At 38.2% G+C, this 22,239-nt stretch overlaps 1 protein-coding gene and 1 pseudogene across 2 annotated transcripts; one reads left to right on the forward strand and one right to left on the reverse strand.

The window, feature by feature from the left end:
* Positions 1 to 1,051: 1,051 nt before the first annotated feature.
* LOC117979125 (V-type proton ATPase subunit e 1-like) lies at positions 1,052 to 2,572 on the reverse strand (annotated as a pseudogene).
* Positions 2,573 to 5,067: 2,495 nt separating this feature from the next.
* FAM98A (family with sequence similarity 98 member A) lies at positions 5,068 to 20,710 on the forward strand. Of its 2 annotated transcripts, XM_003821996.5 has the most exons (8): positions 5,068 to 5,299; positions 8,836 to 8,984; positions 12,144 to 12,278; positions 15,838 to 16,022; positions 17,037 to 17,117; positions 17,679 to 17,795; positions 18,676 to 18,843; positions 18,929 to 20,710. In XM_003821996.5, exons 1-8 carry the CDS (start codon positions 5,247 to 5,249, stop codon positions 19,595 to 19,597), a joined length of 1,557 nt encoding a protein of 518 aa, XP_003822044.3. In that variant the 5' UTR covers positions 5,068 to 5,246; the 3' UTR covers positions 19,598 to 20,710. The 2 variants fall into 2 exon arrangements, with proteins under 2 accessions (XP_003822044.3, XP_054964032.1); XM_055108057.1 differs by lacking the exons at positions 5,068 to 5,299; positions 8,836 to 8,984; positions 15,838 to 16,022.
* The last annotated feature ends 1,529 nt before the right edge of the window (positions 20,711 to 22,239 follow it).

Genomic DNA, 22,239 nt, shown 5'->3' on the forward strand with positions numbered 1-22,239 from the left:
TCTGTGTGTGTTTTTGTATATATATACACATTTGTGTGTGTGAATGTATGTGTGTATATATGTATATATATACACACACACACACACACACACACACCACTTCCTTTGTTTAGTTTAAACACAGGCAAGATGTTGTTCTCAAACTTTGTAATATTCTCTAAAAATTGCCAGGGCTCAGAAACTATACTAACATAGCCAGAGGAATGATTTGAAAAAACAGTATTCTTTAGTAATATAAAGTATTTGAGACCATACAAGATTTAATTCTACATGCTAACTTAAAAAAAAAAAGAGTTGTGCTTTCACTGTGCAAGCTGAAAAGGACTTTATTTAGCAACATATACAAACTTGCATTTCTGAGCAACACCAGTAAACCTATGGTCTTTCTATTTTCTCCTTGCTGGAGGGTCATTCTAAAGATAAATTCATTAAAAATGGAAAATGCTGCTATTTTTCAGACAGTGTTCTTTTATTTTTGATAGAAAAGTTATTTGTTTTAGATGACTATTTAATCATCTCTTAGAAACCAATCCATGACAAATCTTATATTTGAGCTTATACCTACCTCTTTTCCATGATAAAAAATTACTTCTATAGATGCTAGAATTAACTTTCTTAAAGATGTCAGCTGCATAAATTTTTAATTACTATATAATTAAAAACCTTCTAATAATTTTTAAGGTTATGACTTATAAAACATGTTCCTCTGGAAACTGAAATCAGTTTTCAATTTTCCCATTTACATTTCTTTCACTAGTGAAAAAAATAATTTGTCTTTATTCTTTTCAAGAAGAGCTAGAAAAGGCTGATCTTTAAGATCATTCATTGTTTCTACTCTCCAGGAAAGGCAGTGTGGTATGGACCCCCCTCCCCCGAAAACTATCTGCATCATAATCGTTGGAACATGAGAGTATGGAAAAAGGGATTTTGCAGGTGTGGTTAAATAGAAGATCTTAAGGTTGGGAGATTATTCTGGATTATCTGGCACAAGGATGGGGGTCCTTATAAGTAAAAGAGGGAGGCAGGAAGGTAAGAGGGCATGACTACCATGTAGCAGTGGTCGGAGTGGTGTTGCTGGTCTTGATGAAGGAGGGGAGTCATAAGCCAAGGAAGGTGGGTGGCCTCTAGAAACCAAAACAGGGAAGAAAACAGATTCTCTCCTAGAGATTCCAGAAGAAATGCAAACCTGCCTATTTTTGCCAGGTGAGATCTATTTCAGGTGTCTGACCTCCAGAGCTGTAAGATAATAAATCTGTCTTGTTTTAAGCCTCTAAATTTGTGGTAATCTGTAGCAGCAGCAGTTAAGAATATGGACAGTAACCAGACTCCCTCAAAGATGGGACACTAGAATAGCTTTATTTTATATTTTATTTTATCTATAGAAAACAGAAAAGTGATTTATTCCAAAAGATGGCAGAAATGAGAAATTCATGCTGAAAATATACCTTGGGCCGGATGTGGTGGCTCATGACGGGGCGCAGTGGCCAAGGTGGGCGGATTGCTTGAGCCCAAGATTTTGAGACCAGCCTGGGCAACATGGCAAAACCGTCTCTACCAAAAAATTAAAAAACTTAGCCAGGCATGGTGGCCAGCGGCTGCAGTCCCAGCTACTTGGGAGGCTGAGGCAGGAGGATCACTTGAGCCCAGGAGGTTGAGGCTACGAGATCACCACTGCACTTCAGCGGGAGCGACAGAGCAAAACTCTGTTTAAAAAGGAAGAAAGAAAAAAAAAAGAACACATAATTTGGTGTAATTCTGTTGGGAGAGCTCTTTCCTCTGAACGTCCTCTCCTACTGACTGCCCCACTGGAGTCTTGTCAGGCAGTACGTTCTAAATAGTTCACTGATTCCCATGTTATGAGAAGGCAGGAGCCATCTACAAATCCACAAATTCCAAGGACATAATAACACATTTCTCAGAAGAAAAGCATCTTCTCTCTCAAAAGAGTGCATTATCATTTTGAGGAGTTGGCACAGTTTAGGTTAAGTAGGCACATAATTCATTAAAGCATAAAAAAGTTGAAGAAAAAAATGCTGCATTGTGTTAGACATTCAAATGTGGTGTGAACGTTTAAGGCAGCTGATGCCCAAAATAAGCAAGTCAAGAAAAGTGGTGTGGTTTGGATTTTGCATCTAGAAGGAATTCTTTTCTCATGACTGCTAAGACTGAGCACTGTAAAGCCTGTCTTCCTCAAGGCCAATGACACTTCGGATACCAGATGATTTCATGTTTCAACTGCAGTCTGAAGAGAGGGTTGAGTTGGCCAGGATTGCAATCAGCCAAAAGAGACAGCAACAAACTGAACAGGTCACCAACATGGTAATGATAACTCCCTAGTTAGGACCCTTAGGGATGAACCAAGGCATGAAGAAACCAGTGAAGCCCTAAAACACGCTCATTGCAATGAGAGGTATGGTGAGGCCCTGATATGCCATGCTTACCGCTGGTCTGCCAGCCCCTGCCTCTCTGCCTCACTTGGGTCCCACCTGGAAGTCGTTTTTAATTAATTTTTTTTTTTAACAGAGACAGAGTCTTGCTATGTTGCTCAAGCTGGCCTTGAACCCCTGGCTTCAAGTAATCCTCCTGCCTCAGCCTCCCAAAGTGCTGGGATTGCAGGTCTGAACTACCGCGCCAGACCCTAGAAGGGTTTTAAGTTGGTATTTTATATTCTTTTTTGAGAAAGAATCTAGAATCAAAGTCATCAGTAAAAGGGCGTGTGCTGGCACTTGTGGGTGTGCCTTCTCACAAGAGTACCCTGAAGTAATTATTCAGCCTCTAGGTGAACACCTTCTAGACAGGAAGCTCATCATCTCTCAACGATACCTAAGTCACTTTAAGACTACTCTTAGAGTGTTAGAAAATTCTTTCTTATACTGATCTGATGCAAAAACCAGAGCTTCCTCACTTCCAAATCATTGTTCCTTTCATTCTAGTAAACTCAGTTTCAAAGAGGTCTTCAGATATCAGGTTCCATTATAAACATAAATAATTTCTAAATAAAATGCAAAAGATTCCTCGTAGATCCCATTAAAATGATGACAATTTTTTTTCTTTCTTTCTGAGCCTGCCTGGTAGGGAACACAATTTTGTTTAAGTAGTATTTAAAAGCTTTTTTTAATTGCAGAGAAAGCCATTGTAGAATTACTTTAAACCATAATATATAAAAATTTCATATCAGCAATCCTTCATTTAAGCTAACGATGTGAATTAGAAAGAGAATACTATTCCTGCAAAAGCTGGATTTTTTTTAAAGAAAGAAAGGGAATACTAATACTTTTAGGGAAGTCATCACTCGTTCATTCACTAATATTGAACACAATATTATATTCAATATTAGTTCAATATTGAACACAGCTTACATCAAAAGTGAGTCAAGAATGAAACCCTTTTTCTTTCAAAATTGATTTTTGTATTAGGCATGACTTTTTCTTTAGCACCTTCAACAACCCTATGAGGAAAATAATTATTCAATTATTATAAGGTAATTATGTACAATATATACAAGTTTAAACAAATTCAACTAGCTAAATTTTCCTCTTTTCACATCCTGCGTATAAATCCTTATTTGACTAGTCAAATAAGAAGGAATATGGATTTAGATATACGTCAATCTCAAAATCTAGTTTCATACTTACAGGCATTAAGATCGCTGAAGATTATTAAGCCACTCAGCCTTAGTGTCCTCATCTGTAGAATGTGACTAATATTCACACAGCCTTATGGTGACTGCATCATAATGGGCCATATCAAGCGCACATGGTAAGTGCAGAAAACCTACCCCCCACTTCAGATGATGCAAAATAAGGAAACTGAAAAAGGTACTACTGGCCGGGCGCGGTGGCTCACGCCTGTAATCCCAGCACTTTGGGAGGCCAAGGTGGGCGGACCACAAGGTCAGGAGATCGAGACCATCCTGGCTAACATGGTGAAACCCCGTCTCTACTAAAAATACAAAAAATTAGCTGGGTGTGGTGGTGAACGTCTGTGGTCCCAGCTACTTGGGAGGCTGAGGCAGAATAATGGCGTGAACCCGGGAGGCGGAGCTTGCAGTGAGCCGACATCGCGCCACTGCACTCCAGCCTGAGCGACAGAGCAAGACTCCGTCTCATAAAAAAAAAAAAAAAAGAAAAGAAAAAGGTACTACTAAGGATAGGAACATCTATCCATCAGACACAAAAATGCTTGAGAACTATAGAATAAAATCAACAGGTATCAATATGAAAACTCTTTCATTAAATGCCTACACGATTTAACAGTACGCCAACTTATGGTTAAATATAGTTTTCTAAATACGCCATCACTTTGAAAACATTTCTCATTTTTCAGTAATTTCTAAGCACACCCTCAGTAACTGCCAAGATATCACAACACATCCACATCGTGAACTCAATGTTTCACCCGGGCAAATAATGTCAAAAGTAATGACAGTACAGCCAAAAAGTTTATTCACTGTCTAAACTACGTGGATTTTAAAATATTCTATTCTATTTGCTATGGAGTGAAGCTCCCCTTCTCCTTAAAATAACATGCTTAGTGTCTGGGAAGGGCTTTAGACATCAGGTAGAGAATGCATGAGGGAAAACGACCCAACTTTCTGAACATCCATAGTCTGCGGAAAGTTGGCTCATCCCTAACCCTGAAATAAAGCTACTGCAGCCACGAGGAAATCAAATGGCACGCTATCTGCCGTCTGCACTTGGCCCGTACCCGCGTCCTGAAGACGGGAGCGCAAGAATTCTCCCTTTCTACATGACCTGCAAGCTAAGGCTAGCACATGCCAGCACCCTACGAAGAGCCACCCGATCTCCTGTCTGGGATGCAGAGACTCGGTTTAACAGCCGACTCCACCCGAGTCCCGAGACTCTTCCAAGCTCCTTCCCGGCCCGCCGCTCCCCCTACATTCGCACATGCGTACACCCAATAAACAGAGCCGAGAGCGCTCCCCTTCGCGTGGTCCCCACGCCCAGCTGCCACGCAGCCGGTCCTCCTACCCTTCTCTGGGCGGCTAGCTTCACGATCCAGTAACGCGCATGTGCAAAACTGCGGGCCCTGTAATTCTTTAGTGGGCAGGGGTGGGGCGGTCGGTGGGCCCAAGTTTCTTGCGCACGCTCCGGACATGCGCAGTGCGGGAGCTGAGGCGCCAGCTGTCGATTTGGAAGTTCCGGGGAAGTCGCGCATGCGCGAGTGTACGCGTTGCCGGCGAAGAGGGGAGCCTGACGACTCGGAAATTTGAATACCACAGTAGCATGGAGTGTGACCTCATGGAGACTGACATCTTGGAGTCGTTGGAAGATCTAGGGTAAGACTGTCAGGGCACGGGTCTCCCAAGCCCCACGCTGCCGGCCCCCTGGGAACACCTCCTGCGCCCCAGTCTGAGACACCTGCCTCTCCACGCCGCACCCCGTGGCTCCTGGCTGTCGCTTCCCTTTGGCCCCGGCACCCCCAATGCCACGTCCACTGTCTGCACTGCTAGCTCGGGGTCCTCCAATCCCAACACCCCTAGGCCTGCCCAGTGCTCCCTGCAGGCGAGCTACCCGCAGCGTTTGTCAGTCATGCGTGTCATTGTCTGGGCTCTGGTTCTCGCCACCCCCACTCCCCGAGCTTCTCTCCTCGCTTCATCCTCCTGCCCTACCCCTTAACCCCTCAAGTCTAAAGGTTGCCAAAGTTGATTCTGCTTTCCTACTTGTTCTCCAAATTTCCTACTCCCATCTTGAGCCCCTCCTCCTACCCCACTCCACTTCTCTCAAAATTTCTCCTTTGCCCAGTCATCTCTGCATGCACCCAGGCTTCGCTAAGCCACTTCTATGGGCGCTGCATCTGTTCCGCTGGCCAGCTCACTTGTGCATCTAACCTATCACCACGTCCCTGGGAACCACCAGCAGTTTGCTTTGACTCTGTGATACTCTGCCTCGTTGAGCCCCATTAGACCAGGGTCGTCTTCACCCACGAAGAACCTGCGTATTTGTTTTGCATTTTGTCTCTCCTTCTCCTGATAGTTATTCAACCATAATTCATCAGTATCTAGAAGCTGGAAATAGGGTTTGTTATCTCACTGGGTCACCCAGATCAGTGTACTCTATTAAACTTGAGAACGTGGACCCTCTTGGGCTAAATGTGGTTCCAGAAACAAATTGTATGCTTAGATACTTACCTACAGGTACGGTATCAAAACAAAGTGCAGATTTAGCTAGCTGTATTTCTAAGTAACAAGTTCTTTATCAAAATTTTCTCTTAGGTTTTTCCATGACAAGGAAACCTTTGAGAGAAACCTTTCTTTAGGAAAAAACACCTTGAGGATTCCCAAAATCTGCCTATTTGAATAATTTACTACCCTAGTAGAAATTTTTAGGAACGAAGTAGTCTTGCTTATCATCTGTCTTTGTCACAGTGAAATACTATTGTTCTTTTCTTGGAAACTTGCTCTGAATTTTTATAAATATTCCAGACTTTAGGGGGCTTCTTTCTTTCATTAGGGCATATGTTAAAGTCATTCAGCAAAATAGTCTCTTTAGTTGACATCTCAGACTGAATCGCTTGTTCACACATGAAACCATTCATTCATTAGGACTTTTTAAGGAACAGTTGCTTTGTGGCAGTGTTGGGCCCTTAGAGTACAAGGTGAGGTGGAAGAGGGGTTCACAGGATACTGGGAAAATACGCTGTGAGGAGCCCTGAGGAGGGTCCCTTTACTGGGAAAGGAAATGAAATCCTAGAAGCTTCTTTCTGGAATAAATGACACTATAGTACTGTAGTGGAATGAGTGGAATGAAAGGAAGGGGGTAGACCTTATTAAATGTAGTCTTTCTGCATGGATAGTGGTCACTTAAGAATTGGCCACGGATGCTGTTTCTTCCCATTATTGTCTTTTTTTTCCCCCTCCTTTTTTTAACTTTTTATTCTTTTGGGTACTGTACAAGTAATTGTTACTGTAGTAATTGTAATCACATAACTACTTGAGATAGAGTGTAATGTAAACCATGGATTTTCTGAAAACTATTATAAATTTTAACCTTAACTACTTAGTTTGGTGGCATTCAAACATTAAAAGTCAGCCTTAATTAACTGAAATGTACTTTTAAAGGACTCACTGAGAAATATTAGAATTAAATGACTACCTTTTCTATTTATTTATTTATTTATTAATTAAGAGATGAGGTCTCGCTCTGGTGACCAGGCTAGTCTCGAACTCCTAGCCTCAAGCGATCCTCCCACCTCAGGCTCCAGAGTAGCTGGGACTACAGGTGTATGCCACTGATCCTGGCAAATAGTCATCTTTTATCTCTTACCTGGCACACAGTAGGAATTCAGTAACTACTTGTTGAATAAACTAATGAAGTCTAAATGTGAAACTCAAGGAGAAACTTCTAGGCCTAGTCTTTTGATTTCAGTGTCTAATAATACATAGTTTATAAATCTAGATGCCAGACTACATGTGATCTCATTTTTTTATGTATGATTTGTTTTCATTTTGTTGCATATACTGTATAAACCTATAATCATATTTTAAAGGGATTGAGAACTGTCATTTCTCTAACATACCTGTAGTTCTCAACATTATGTTATCTTTTTTTTTTTTTTTTTGATACGGAGTCTTGCTCTGTCGCCCAGGCAGGAGTGCAGTAGTGCGATCTCGGCTAACTGCAAGCTCTGCCTCCCGGATTCAAGCCATTCTCCTGCCTCAGCCTCCTGAGTAGCTGAGACTACAGGCACCCTCCACCGTGCCTGGTTAATTTTTTTGTATTTTTATTAGAGATGGGGTTTCATCGTGTTAGCCAGGATCGTCTTGATCTCCTGACCGCGTGATCCGCCTGCCTCGGCCTCCAAAAGTGCTGGGATTACAGGCGTGAGCCACCACGCCTGGCCTAAACATTATATTATCTTAAGCATATTTATTGTATCATCTTAAGTAAGCATTATTATCAATATTTAAGAGAATGTAAAGCAATCTGAAGAATATGTATTTAAGATTACTTGGAGTGACAGAAATCTTATGTTTTAGAATATTGGTGATTGGAGTTCATTATGACTGTCATCTTTTATGAATGTTTGAACATTTTTAAATTTTTTAAAATTATACTGGAATCTCTTACAAAGGATTAGGATTCAGATGCACCAGTTCATTAAGTGCCAATATTTATTAAGCTAACCTGACGTTTCTTTGGTACTAGAATGTCTTACTAGTCTTAACTGGCATTAAATTTATAAAAATGATATAAATGGTTAACTGGAAAGTTTTTACTTTTAAAGGAAGTCATTAAAAACCTAACTAAGCCTGGGCAACATAGTAAGACCCCTGGCTATTTTATAAAAAATTTTTAAAAAGCCAGGTTTGGTGGCTTGTACCTTCACTGCACTTCAGCCTATGTGACAGTGCAAGACCTCATCTCAAAATAAAAACATAATCTAGTTGTTTTCTGGAAAATTTTTAGAAAAGATAACCTAAGTTTTATTTCTGAAATAAGTTACAGTATAATTAGCTATTACTTGTTAATTTGCTTTTAATACTCAATTCAATTACAGTAAGAAAATAAATCTTTTTACATTGGAAGCTTTTAGTAAATGTACAGAAGTTGACATAATTTAGTAGTATATGCAATTCTGTTAGATATTCACCTACATTTTGAAAGGTTGAAATGCAGCTACCATTTAGCTGCTTTTTGTAATGGTTCAGTATAGTTCTAAATTATGTTTATATTTGTCCATTTAAAATAAAGATAAGTACTAACTTATCTTTATTAAATTATTGCTTATGTAAATAAGACATAGATATGTTTTATCTGTAATATATTAGGTATGATTGTATTTTCTTCTGAAATGTAATTTCTTGCTCACCAGTTACAAGGGCCCATTGTTGGAAGATGGAGCGCTCTCTCGGGCAGTCTCTGCTGGAGCCAGTTCCCCCGAGTTTACCAAACTCTGTGCTTGGCTGGTGTCTGAATTAAGAGTGCTCTGTAAACTAGAGGAAAACGTGCAAGCAACTAACAGTAAGTAAACATTCACTTTTAGGTACAAAGTATAAAAATAACATTGAGGTATTGTCAACTGAACATTATCAATACTAAAGCTGAAAGTTGCAAGTTTTTGTAAATGTAAAAAATTTGTAAAGAAGCCAAGATTTTTTTTCCGTCCGTTGTTTTTAGAGGTGATTCAGAAGTTGAAATACCAGAATAAAGTCATGTAACTTAAAAATTCGTGGAGGCTGAAAAGACCCTATTACTGGGATACAGAGAAATGGAGACCACAAGCATAGAATGTATGAACTTCCTATATTTTGTAAGATGTTAAATGTAAGATCCTAGATTGATGGCTAGAACTAGATACGGGGATATTTTTCTTTTAGGATTACCAGATTCTAGAAGCATCTATAGCATGTAGAGTAAATGCATTATTATTCTGTTATGCTTGGGGAGAAAGAGAACACTTTGTTAAGACATTTTGTTTATCATAAGAATGCATCGTTAGATACATCACAGTGAGATCCAGGACAATCAAATTTATGGATCTGAGAGCTGTTCTGCATTTACCAATTTTGTTTCCACTGTTGCACTAGTTTGTCGACACTGCAAAAGAGGCAAAAGCTTGGAACCTACCACTCTACCATCTGGTTCCTTCCTGCTGTAGGTAAACCTATAATAGGAGACCAAGGAAAATACTCACCTGTTAACCCACCCTTATGGAGAGCTATACATATAATTCCTTTTTTTCCACATAATCACGTTTTGAAGAGCTCACCTTCTTGCATGCTAGTGTGTGTGTGTGTATATATATATGTGTGTATGTATGTGTGTGTGTGTGTGTGTGTGTGTGTATATATATATTTTTTACTTTATGTTCTGGGATACATGTGTAGAACATGCAGGTTTGTTACATAGGGATACGTGTGCCATGGTGGTTTGCTACACCTATTGACCTGTGCTCTTGAGTTCCCTCTCCTCGCCCTCTAACCCGCAACAGGCCCTGGTGTGTGTTGTTCCCCTCCCTGTGTCCATGTGTTCTCATTTTTTAACTCCCACTTAGTGGTGAGAACATGTGGTGTTTTTTTCTGTTCCTGTGTTAGTTTGTGGAGGATGATGGCTTGCATGCTAGTATATTTAATGTGTACGTGTTAGTTGCATTCAGTTCTAATTATTAAGGAGAGTATAGTGTAACAGTAATGATAGCAACAGCTTACATTTATTGCGTACTCACTATGTTCTAAACACTTTATATGTGTTAACTCATTAAACCTCAGGGCAACCCTATGAGGCAGGTTTTATTACTGTTATACCTTTAACAAGAAAGCCCAGAGAATTTAAATACATTGCCTGAGGTCATACAACCTGTAGGGGTGAAGCCTGGTTTCAACCCCAGAACAGTAGTCAAGTTCTGAGCCAGTGTGCTTGAACACTGTGCTATACTGCCTCTTGACCAGATGTTTGAGAGACTGTAGGAACCTTTGAAAACACCAGTACTAGATGATACCTCTTTTTAACCTGGAGCCCCTTTTTCTCAAATGAAACTTGATACAGAAGCTAACATGTAAAACAGGTTAGAAGGTATTCTAACAAAGTAGAGACGAGGTACCTTTAGCCCAGCTCTTTCCTCCTCATCCTCCCAGCTGCCTCTAAAAGAGCTCTGTGGAACTCAAGGGCTCACAGATCACAGTTTGCAAAATATTCATAATGTAGGCTTCCTGTATTACAGATTAGAAAATGGACTCAGGTGATCAAGTGACTCTCTCAGAGTTTGTTAATTTCTTCCCCTTTGTGGTAGTGAATAGAGAACAATCAAAATAATGAAGAAAGAGCTTTGTTTTTCCTTTGGTTCACCCAGTGAACTCTATAGCTTTTTTTATATGCTGTGGGAATACAAGACTGTAAGTCATGTTTGCTGTCTTCAAATTTTTTCTAATTGAGAATGTTAGGCACAAATTAAACAACTGGAGATAAGTACAGTCCTTTTGTTTGTTTGTTTTTAGACAAGATCTCACTCTGTCACCCACGCTGGAGTGCAGTGGCGCGATCTGGGCTCACTGCAACCTCTGCCTCCCAGGTTCAAGCAATTCTCCAGGTCAGCCTCCTTAGTAGCTGGGACTACAGGCATGTGCCACGACAACTGGCTAATTTTTGTTATTTTTCTTAGAGACGGGGTTTTGCCACGTTACTCAGGCTGGTCTCGAACTCCTGAACTCAAACCATCCACTCGTCTCGGCCTTCCAAAGTGCTGGAATTACAGGCATGAGCCACCGTGCCCGGCCAAGTACAGTACTTAAATGCTGAACCACTTTGTGGTTCACAGAGAGAGGAAATCAGCAAGTACGAGGGTAAAGTTTCAGCCAAGTACAAGGAAGGTTTCATCAAGGAGCAAGGCCACTGGGCTTTGATGGATGGGTGGGATTTGCTAGAGGGGAAGAGAGTAGAGGACATATCTGTCACAGGGAATAACTTAAATGAAGGCACAGAGTGGAAATAAGACTGGCTATTCATGGGACAGTGAGGAGACTGGCCTGGCACACACAGGAAATATTTGTGGAGGGAAAGTAGGTGATTATAGCTGAATATGCTGGGAAGAACAAACCTAAGCAGCTATGAAGAATCTTTAAAAGCAAACAGAAAAAAATCAGATTGGATGAGGGAGAAATTAGGGAACCATTAAAGACTCCCAAATAAGAGAATGACCTAATGAACACTGAGAAAGAAAATTTTAGATTGGGAGCAGTGGCTCATTCCTGTAGTAATCCCAGCACTTGAAGACGCCAAGGTGGGAAGATAACTTGAGGCCAGGAGTTTGACACTAACCTAGACAACATACTGAGACCTAGTCTCTACAAAAGAATTTTCTAAATATTAGCCAGGCATGGTAGCATACACCTGTAGGCCCAGCTATTCCGGAGAGTTAAACAGGAGGATCCTTCAAGCCCAGGGGTTTGAGGTTACAGTAAGCCCTGATCACACCACTGCACTCCAGCCTAGGCCTCAGAGACCTTATCTCAAAAAAGAAAAAAAAAGAAGAAACTTTGCAGTGGTGTAAGAAAGGATAAATTAGAAGGGGAAAAAACTCAAGTTATGAAAATCCTATTAACAATTTCAATTATATATAATAATTGTTATGCTAATGGAAAAATAATCACTATCATTAAATAAGATTATTTTAATTCTTAAAAGGTCCGAGTGAAGCTGAAGAATTCCAACTTGAGGTGAGTGGGCTACTAGGGGAGATGAACTGCCCGTATCTTTCACTGACATCTGGGGATGTGACCAAGCGCCTTCTCATTCAGAAGAACTGCCTCCTCTTGCTCAGTAAGTTCATGGCTACTAGAATATAGCTATTACTTTCTGTTTATGTTTTCCATGACTAATAAACTGACCATGGTTTTTTGTTTATTTCATTATGAATGTAATTCAAAATTCATTTTAAAATAAAACTTTCTTAAATTTCCAATTTAGGAGCTGAGGGTAGACGTGTGCACTGGTAGCATTATTGTTTTTGTAACTGATACTCTTTCAATATTTCAGCCTCAGTGGTACTCAGGCCGTTGTGCTTCTCCTAATGTGATCACTAGTAGTTTTGGAGTGTTGCTCAAGTGTGTGATCATTAAACTTGCATTTTAGACTAGAAGCACATTTTTAAGTATACTAGGAAGATAGTATGGAAATAATGGAAATTTTGTTTAGAAATTCATTTCTTTGAGGAGAGTAAGCATTTATAATAGTAGATACAGTTAATGGTTAATGTAATTTAAAGTATTTTGTCTTGTTGCTATTTCTTTGTGGTTGGGTAACTGGGGATTTTGGTTTTGTTTGTAAATATTCTGGAATAATACTTGCATTGTTCTGGTACTTATTCTGAGAAATGAATTTTTATGAAAAGTTCTTTCCTTCCATGTTTTTTACATACTTACTACTGTTTTGTCTCTTCACACTGAAAAACAGTAAGTAGATTCAAAAATTTTATTGCCTTCTATAAACTTTCCAATAAATACAACCTATAGTCTTAACTCAGAATTTATGTAGCATTCTGAAGCACATTTACATTAAGCTTTGGTTAACTGGCTATTATAGTTCTCATTATGACAGACAATTCAGAGGATTTTTAAAATCTTTGTTTTTACAACTCTATTATGGTTTCTGAAAAAATTATACAACTTCAGTTTTTAAGGTTCTGTTAAAAAAAAAAAAAGTGTTCATAGCCATTATACTTAGGCACTAAGTTATTCCAGAATCACTTTTGTAACTTCCCCTTTGTCTGTCAAATGATTGTTATTGTGGGAATGTGCACGTAAGGTTAGGTGTTGCTTTGGATACTGATATTGCTGCTGGTAGTTCTTATATATTCATTTAATATTCTTCATATTGTACAATTTCTGTAACTGATTCAATAGCAGTATACTCAGCTGATTCTTCCTTTATAGCATTGCTTATCCTTTACCAATATTTGGCACTTAGAATATGTTATCTACATAGGAAGATAATAGCTGTGTGGAATGCTTACTAATGACCCTGAATAGCTAATTCTTCCAAAGAGCTCAGAGTTTGGCCTTTTTAGCACTGATACTTATACAAACCACTTGAATGTAAGTAGAAAATGCCTTTCAGACTTTTCTGTTTCTTAAGCAGACTTCAGTGAACATTATTTTGGACTCAGGGTCATAATTCTAGACTTTATTTTAATGTGCTATCATCACCTCAAATGCTTTTCAAGAATATACAACTATTTGCTCTTCAATTAAATGACTAAATCATCTAGAGGTCACTCACTTTTTATATTCTTCATACATACATATATACACACTGTTTCCCTCTTTATCTTTGCTTCTGCCGATTCTCCCTTTCTAAAATATTCTCCCCAGTTTGTAACCTCTCTTTCATTCTAGCATTTACCTACATGTACTCATTTTCGACTTGGTCTATGTAAATATTTCTCATCTTTTGAAGTATCAGTTGTCACATCTGGATGCTATAATTTTACTTTTCCAGCACCCTTACCTCACTAACTTGAATCTTTTATCACATTGTATTTTAGGGGGGAAAACAAACCAGCCTCATTAGAATTGTTGGCAAAATAGAATAGCCTTTGAGTGAGAGGCTGAAAAGCTCTCATGTATCAGATTAAGGACTCTGTTTGGCTCTTCATTGGCCTTTTATGGTTCTCAGAGTGTTACCCTTACGTAAATTAAGTAAGATGTCTGAGTTCCTAATAGATGAAGAACTATTCATCTTTTATTTTTGCATATATTCTTTATTCCTAACTAGATTATCGGAAGAGGTCATCTTTTTGATGTTTTAAAAAATGTTATCTTCAGTGCCTTTCCCAGTGCTGTGCTTTGAACATACTGATTACGATTAAAGTTTTTTCATGATAATTATATTGGTAACCTAGTTTTGTGAATACCTGAACTATGTTATCCCAAATTTACAGAACCAATATATTAAATCATATAGTATATGATTTTCTAGAACAAGAGTTGGCAAACTTTTTCTAAAAGGGCCAGATAGTAAATATTTTTGGCTTTGTGGCCCTAAGTTCTCTGTCACAACTACATACCTTTGCTGTTACAGCATGAAAGCAGCCATAGACAATATATAAATGAGTGAGTGTGGCAGTGTCCTAATGAAACCTTATGTACAAAAACAGTGGTTGTTGTCTTAACAGTGGGGTTTTACTGTTTTGACGTTTTAACTCATAAATACAGTTTGCTGTATGGAACATGTTAAGATTTTACAGTATCAAATCCATTTAGAATGACCTTTCCAGAAACTTAGCTGTATTTATTGTTTTAGAACAGGAGTTGGCAGCCTTTCAGAAATGATTTGCCAAAATTATGGCCTCTGTCCTTCTAGCATTACATTTTGGGTATAGGAAATTTGATACACAAGTTGACTTTTTTCTACTTCTAATAGGACCTGAGGGCCTTGAAAATATCTTTTCCCAAAACTGGTTTCGTTATATTGTCAGAAGAATCTCACTTTGTCACATAACCAGAAATCCTAAGATTCAAATGATTCTTAATCATCTTTTATAAAAATTGAAATGTCCTTGGGAATGTTAAAGGAATGAGATTGAATATTTATACCTTCAACTGAATTACCTGAAACAGATTGCAGCCCCCATTATACCAGGCTGAAATCAGCACACAAGGGGATGATACTGACACAAAGGGAACCATGCCAAGAAGTGCTTTGAAGGTTTTATTGTTGTTTTGAAGGGAATGGGGTGAGGAAAGTAGGGGGAAGGGAGTCCTGAGAAGAATATAGATGAAAGAGGGCTCTCTTTGATTAGCCAGAGGGCAACATAAGATTTGGAGACCATGGGAAAGGAGCTCTGGGGTGCCTTCCTGCTTCTCCTGTGAGTTAAGCTTTGACTTTTTATAAATGTTGTTTCACACCTCTTCTGGACAGGCTCCTAATTACTGGGAGACAAGAGAGCAAGGTAGTTGTGTCATTGATGCTCACAAGTAGTGAGAAGTTAAAAAAAAAATTAATTGTCATTAAAAATTGGTCACCTGCCTTCTTTTGCAAAATTTTTAACAGATGCCAACCCCTGTTCTGGAGGTTCCTTAATGCCAGAATTCAAGATTCCAAATTTTTAGATGTTACTTACCTCGATCCTTCGGTTTCAAAGAGAATCGCTTATTTTAAAATTAACATTTAAACATTATATATCGCTTAAATAACTGAATTACATAACCAGTTTATTTCTTATTTCATTTGCAGGTAAAAGTAGTTTTTCTTTCTTGTTTTTATCCATTCTTGCAGCTTTAACAGTTACATATCAATAGGTCTATATAGTTGTGACTCCAGACTTATGACTATAACTATAGCTGTATCTCATTTTGAAATCTTATTTTGTTTACTTCAGCATACCTCATCTCAGAACTAGAAGCTGCCAGAATGCTCTGTGTGAATGCTCCTCCAAAAAAAGCTCAAGAAGGAGGCGGTAGTGAGGTCTTTCAAGAGTTGAAAGGCATATGTATTGCTCTAGGAATGTCCAAACCTCCAGCCAATATAACTATGTTCCAATTCTTCAGCGGGATTGAAAAAAAAGTAAGACCTTTAGTACCAAATTGTAGTGTATTAAAGGCATAGTCCTACATTTGTTTGAAATGAAGCAATTAATTTAATTTCTCTTAATGGGAACCTAATGTGCATATATTATTAAGTAATTGTTACGAAATGAGTTTTGGGTTTTAAATCCTAGATGCCTTAAAGATAAATTAGTATTTTAGTATTTTCCTAAAAACATGTTAGCATGTTTCTTTTTCAAAAAGGAAACTTTACACTGGTTTGTAAGCTAAAGTAAGCTAGATATAATATAAAAAGGATTAAGATTTCAGTCCTTTTAAAAACTATTTTATCATTGAACTTTGATACAGTCAATTTAAGTTCTTTATCACTAAATGTTACCACCCTCCTCCCCATTGACTGGACAGAAAGGATATTAATATTTTTGTTTTTTAATCCAGTCACTTCAAACCTCATGCTTCAATTGACAAAATAGATTTGTTGACTGCTAACATAATCTAGTATGTGAAAAGAAATTAGAATTATTTTTATACCACACATTATCAGTTAAGATTTTCTATATAATTAATTAGGAACAAGCAATTTTAACAAAAATGAGTAGAAGAGAACGGTATTTGTTATAGCACAGTTATTCCCTATACGCTTATCTGCTGGACTCTTAAGAATTGGTACATTTGCATTGTGGGGTAGACCAGCACCATGATGCACAAATTTGGCTGAACTCTACAGGGGAGCAGCAGTGTATCCATAGTCCATATTTTCCTGTGTGTTCATTCATCCATTCAGCAAATGTTCATTGAGTGCCTACTGTTGTCAGGCACTGTTCTAGGTGCAATGAAGGACTTCTGTAGGCGTGAGGAGTGGGACCAGTGAGTGTCTTTATCTTGTGGGTCTTTTACATTTGCATTTCAAAACATCCTCCACCTTTGCCTCTGTCAGGAATCTTCTTTTGATGGCAAGATATGATGGGAATTGGGAAGATGAGGATGTTTTACTTTTAGAGTTTTTATTCATTTATTTATGTTTTTGTGTCAGTTAAAGGAAACATTAGCAAAAGTTCCACCTAATCATGTGGGAAAGCCTTTACTGAAGAAGCCAATGGGACCAGCCCACTGGGTGAGTAGTAATCATCTTGAGTAAACTTTGTAAAGAACTATAGAGTTTATGATTTTCATGTCAACACTTACATTTTGTGCTTTTTCAATTATGTTTTCTTATACATAGTTTTCTAGTTGAACACCCTTAGAATCATTTTGTGAATCTCAGGATTTCTGCAGAATAATTTTATTTTTGTAAGATTAGAAGCACTTTTCTCATACTTTGTAAATATTTCACACAGCTGATAAAAGTAAACTGAAATTAAGTATGGTGCATGTTTCTCGTTGCCAAATGGATTGCCTTCAAGCCAAAAACTTCACTGGGCTGAGCTTCACACAGTAAATTATGGGAAAGATAAATAAGAATTGTGTACTTCACATACTCTTCATTATGTTTTGCGAATCAGCTTTTTGTCACCTATCATTTCATTAATTGTTAGTATATTATATGGAATAAGAACTTTTGACTGTTAAATGGCCGGGATCTCAGTTATGAATGACACAGGCGTAGTTTTTGCCCTTTTGGGACAGAGAATCAAGCAGATTTAAACTCTAACTAGTCTTTTTAATTTTGCTTCAGGAAAAGATAGAAGCAATTAACCAAGCCATAGCCAATGAATATGAAGTCCGGAGAAAGCTGCTAATAAAACGTTTGGATGTCACTGTACAATCCTTTGGCTGGTCTGACAGAGCTAAGGTACACATTAAATAATTTAAAAGAGCAGACTATTTATAGACATGATCCCTGAACATCTAAACAATTTAGCTACTTGGCAACTGTGGGAGAAGTACATAGAAGACACACATAGGGATTTTTCCTTAGTGAGTTATTGAGTAGTGAATAACTCACTACTCAATAATTTCAACTATTCAGCAATGACGAAAACATTTATTTTTCAATTTTCTATTTTTTAACAAATCTGAATTTTACAGTTCTTATTGGAGAGAGAAGTTCTTATTGTGACAGAAATGGAGTTATTCTGAAAGTTACTAAAATAATAAATTGATTTCAAATTACTTGTTTACTTTAAATAATTTAATTTGCTAATAGAAGTTAGAAATACTGGATTTGGTATGATTTATAGACAGTTGGAGAATTTGGTAAGACTTAAGTTTTTTTTCAGCTAAATGAGACAATCCAGGTAAAGACCTTGGACATTCAGCAGGTAGTTATTACCTCATAGAAACCAAAGATAGGAAAATTAAAAAGCAAAATTGTTGAAATAGCTTTATATTCTTTTATTTAAATAGAGAAAATGAGTATGTTTGATCTGAGACCAATGATGGGGGAACCTTTTTATCACGTTGGCCTCATAACCCTAAAGGGGCACCCTCCCACTCCACCCCTGCCCCCACAGTCCCTGTCACTCCTTGTTGTGTCAACAAGTCTGGCAGCTGTACTTTTAAGGTAGTTCTTGACTATGTAGGAGCAGTAGTGAGTATATAACTTTTCCTACCATCTAGAGCCTAGTAAATATCATTATCAGATATTTTGGAGACCTTTAACTTATTTAATATGTGTTTCTTATGTCATTTTGAAAATTGACATTTCTCTTTGAACACTTTTCTTTCAACAGAGCCAGACAGAAAAATTAGCCAAGGTTTACCAGCCGAAACGTTCAGTCTTATCCCCTAAAAGTACTATTTCTGTTGCCCATCTTTTGGCTGCAAGGCAGGACTTGTCAAAGATTTTAAGGACAAGCAGCGGCTCTATAAGAGAAAAGACTGCCTGTGCCATCAATAAGGTGATTAGAGTACCTTTAATTTTTTCCAAATGCATTTATTTCTGTTCATAAAATAAAAGTTTAAAATATCTTTCCTATTCTGTAGGTGTTGATGGGCAGGGTGCCTGACAGAGGTGGTAGACCCAATGAAATCGAACCTCCACCCCCAGAGATGCCACCGTGGCAGAAGAGGCAAGATGGCCCCCAGCAGCAAACAGGAGGCCGAGGAGGAGGGAGAGGTGGCTATGAACATTCCTCATACGGAGGACGAGGAGGTCATGAACAAGGAGGCGGGAGAGGTGGACGTGGTGGCTATGACCATGGTGGCCGAGGGGGAGGAAGAGGAAATAAGCATCAAGGAGGCTGGACAGATGGAGGGAGTGGTGGAGGAGGTGGCTACCAAGATGGTGGTTATCGAGATTCAGGTTTCCAGCCAGGTGGCTATCATGGTGGCCACAGCAGTGGTGGCTATCAAGGCGGAGGTTATGGTGGCTTCCAAACATCTTCTTCATATACAGGAAGTGGATACCAGGGTGGTGGCTACCAGCAAGACAATAGATACCAAGAGGGCGGGCACCATGGTGATCGTGGTGGTGGTCGTGGTGGGCGAGGTGGTCGTGGAGGCCGAGGTGGTCGTGCAGGCCAGGGAGGAGGCTGGGGCGGAAGAGGGAGCCAGAATTATCACCAAGGGGGTCAATTTGAACAGCATTTCCAGCATGGAGGTTATCAGTATAATCATTCTGGATTTGGACAGGGAAGACATTACACTAGTTGAGGCTACCGAACCTTACATTTTGCTAGAGCTCAAGTAATAGAAACTTAGTTTCAGAATCCTGAATTCAGCACCTATTTTGAATTAATGTGAGACCACAGGTGGCAGGCAGATTCCTGCTTGGCATAAGCATTTGTAGGTCTTCATTCAATTCTGTTAGATTTTTTTATTGGACTTACATAATGCCGTTTATTTGAGAAACACATAACATCTCTCCTTTCTATGAAAAATTTTTTAAAAGGTGATTAAAATTGCCTTTAATTGCCCAGTAGACTAATTCCACAGTCAGAACATGCATACTTTTTTGAAGAAATTACTTGAATAAGTAGTTTTCATGTTTTCAATATGCAGTTTTGAAAATGAGGATTCACCTAGACTTTTTTAGATTTACTACTAGGAAACCTTCCTCATATGAATAACCATTTATATGTGTTTTGCTTAAAGTATTCCAATGCCTATTTTCCAAGCACAGTTCTGCCCCCGGTTGACTTTTACGCCACGTGTGCTTCATGATGGAACTTTTAGGTCAGTTCCTATTAAATGAGCTCTTCTGCAGATAGCACATTCAGTAGCCTTATTTTGTTGATGGAATACTGTATCATATGCTCAACTCTGAAAACCTTGAACACGGCCAAAATCCATAAAGATTATAAAAGCAAACTAAGTTGTGAACGTATAGTACATGTAGGCATTTAGTTAAGTATAGCAATTCAAACTGACCTGCATCCATCCAAAACAAATTCCTCCTTCAACCTTATTTTTACTTGAAATTTGCTAGAAGAAATAGCAAACCGAAATTTGTTTTATGCATGAGTTAATACCACTGGCTCAGCAAATACAAGTTAGTTTGCTTTAAGCAGGTAACTTTTTTTGTAATGGAAGAAATGCACTACAAAGTTAAGACAGATTTTTGCTAAGTGCAGGAGGCCCTTTATTATTGCTGCAGAAAACAAAAGCCTGGCTGAGTTGATGTTTTACATTCTCCCTTACTGAAATCTACATGACATGATGCTTCTTGCTGGGTTTTTGTACATGTAAACATTGTCAAGCTGTGAAAGAAAATGGCTGGAGGTGTGCTTTGTGTGAAAGGTGAGCAATAAAGTATCTGTTAAGTTCTCTCTTTGGTTTGAGTTTTATTTTAGCTACTGAATTATTCTGGACTCTTGCGTCAAGCTAATGAGCTAAGGCTTTTGTTCCCAAAGATTCTTGAGTATTTCCTTAAAACCTAATTTTAGTGAAAGGTGACTTTTATCCTAAAACCTTAAATAAATGGAAAAATGGCTCTTTCCAGGTTTTCCTTTTATAATAATATAGCTAGAAACCGTCACCACTCATCTCTGGCCACTGGGTGTAGCTGTTGCTACACATACTAGGCAAAAATGTTTTCAGGGTTTTTTTGTTATTTGCTTCTCCATTCTTCCTAAGATTGGGGGACTTTTTTTAAAAAAGGAAGTAACTGAAAATATAAATATGTTTATCAAAAGAGAAATTGTATTTCCTTTCTACTAAATTGGGCTTTTTTAAAGAATCAACTCATGTCATGCCATTTAAAATAATCTACTTGCTACTGAGAAAGCACATTCTTCTGATAACTAAAACCATCTTTGAAAACCCACGTTGATCCTTTTAACTTTACCTGTTTATTTTTCAGCTAACATTTACAATTATTTTAAAATGTTCAAATTTGAAGACAATTTCAAGTGTTTTATCATTAAGTTAAGGTTTTAAGTTGTCTTGAATGTTGTGTTGGTTTCTTTAAACTGTTAAGTAATTATGTTTATATAGGATTTCCTATTAAAATTGTCAAGGTTTCATATTTTAAATGTATCATATCTTAGGATGTATTTATATTTAGTATTTGCTTTGATCTGTTTTGTAGCCTCAGACTCCACAATATAGCTAATGAATACAGGTTTCATTCTTTTGAAAAATATTTTGATTTATCTTTACGGTTAATAGATTGCTTTTTCGAATATAAGCATGTAAGAACACAAATGATACATTTCGCCCTGATAGTTCTGAAATCTGCAGCTCCTGCTTCAAACTAGATTTTCCCCCAACATTATTATTTTTTAAAAAACTTCTATGTTCAGGGGTACATGTGAAGGTTTGTTATACAGGTAAACTTGTGTCACAGCGGTTTGTTGTACAGACTATTTCATCATCCAGGTATTAAGCCCAACACCCGAAGGTTATCTTTTCTGTTCCTCTAGTTCCTCCCACCCTCCACCCTCAAGTAGACCCCTATCTGTTGTTTCCCTCTTTTGTGTTCATGCGTCCTCATCATTTAGCTCCCACTTATAAGTGAGAATATGTGGTATTTGGTTTTCTGTTCCTGCGTCAGTTTGCTAAGGATAATGGCCTCCAGTTCCAGCCTTGTTCCTGCAAAAGACAGGATCTCATTCTTTTTTATGGCTATATGGTATTTTATGGTGTGTACATGTACCACATTTTCTTTATCCAGTTGGTCATTGATGGGCATTTAGGTTGATTCCGTGTCTTTCCTATTGTGAATAGTGCTGCAGTGAATATATGCGTGCATGTGTCTTTATGGTAGAATGATTTATATTCCTCTGGATGTATACCCAGTAATGGGATTGCTGGACCGAATGGTAGTTCTGCTTTTAGCTCTTTGAAGAATCGCC

This window comes from Pan paniscus, chromosome 12 (assembly GCF_029289425.2).
Source record: "Pan paniscus chromosome 12, NHGRI_mPanPan1-v2.0_pri, whole genome shotgun sequence".
NCBI lineage: Eukaryota > Metazoa > Chordata > Mammalia > Primates > Hominidae > Pan > Pan paniscus.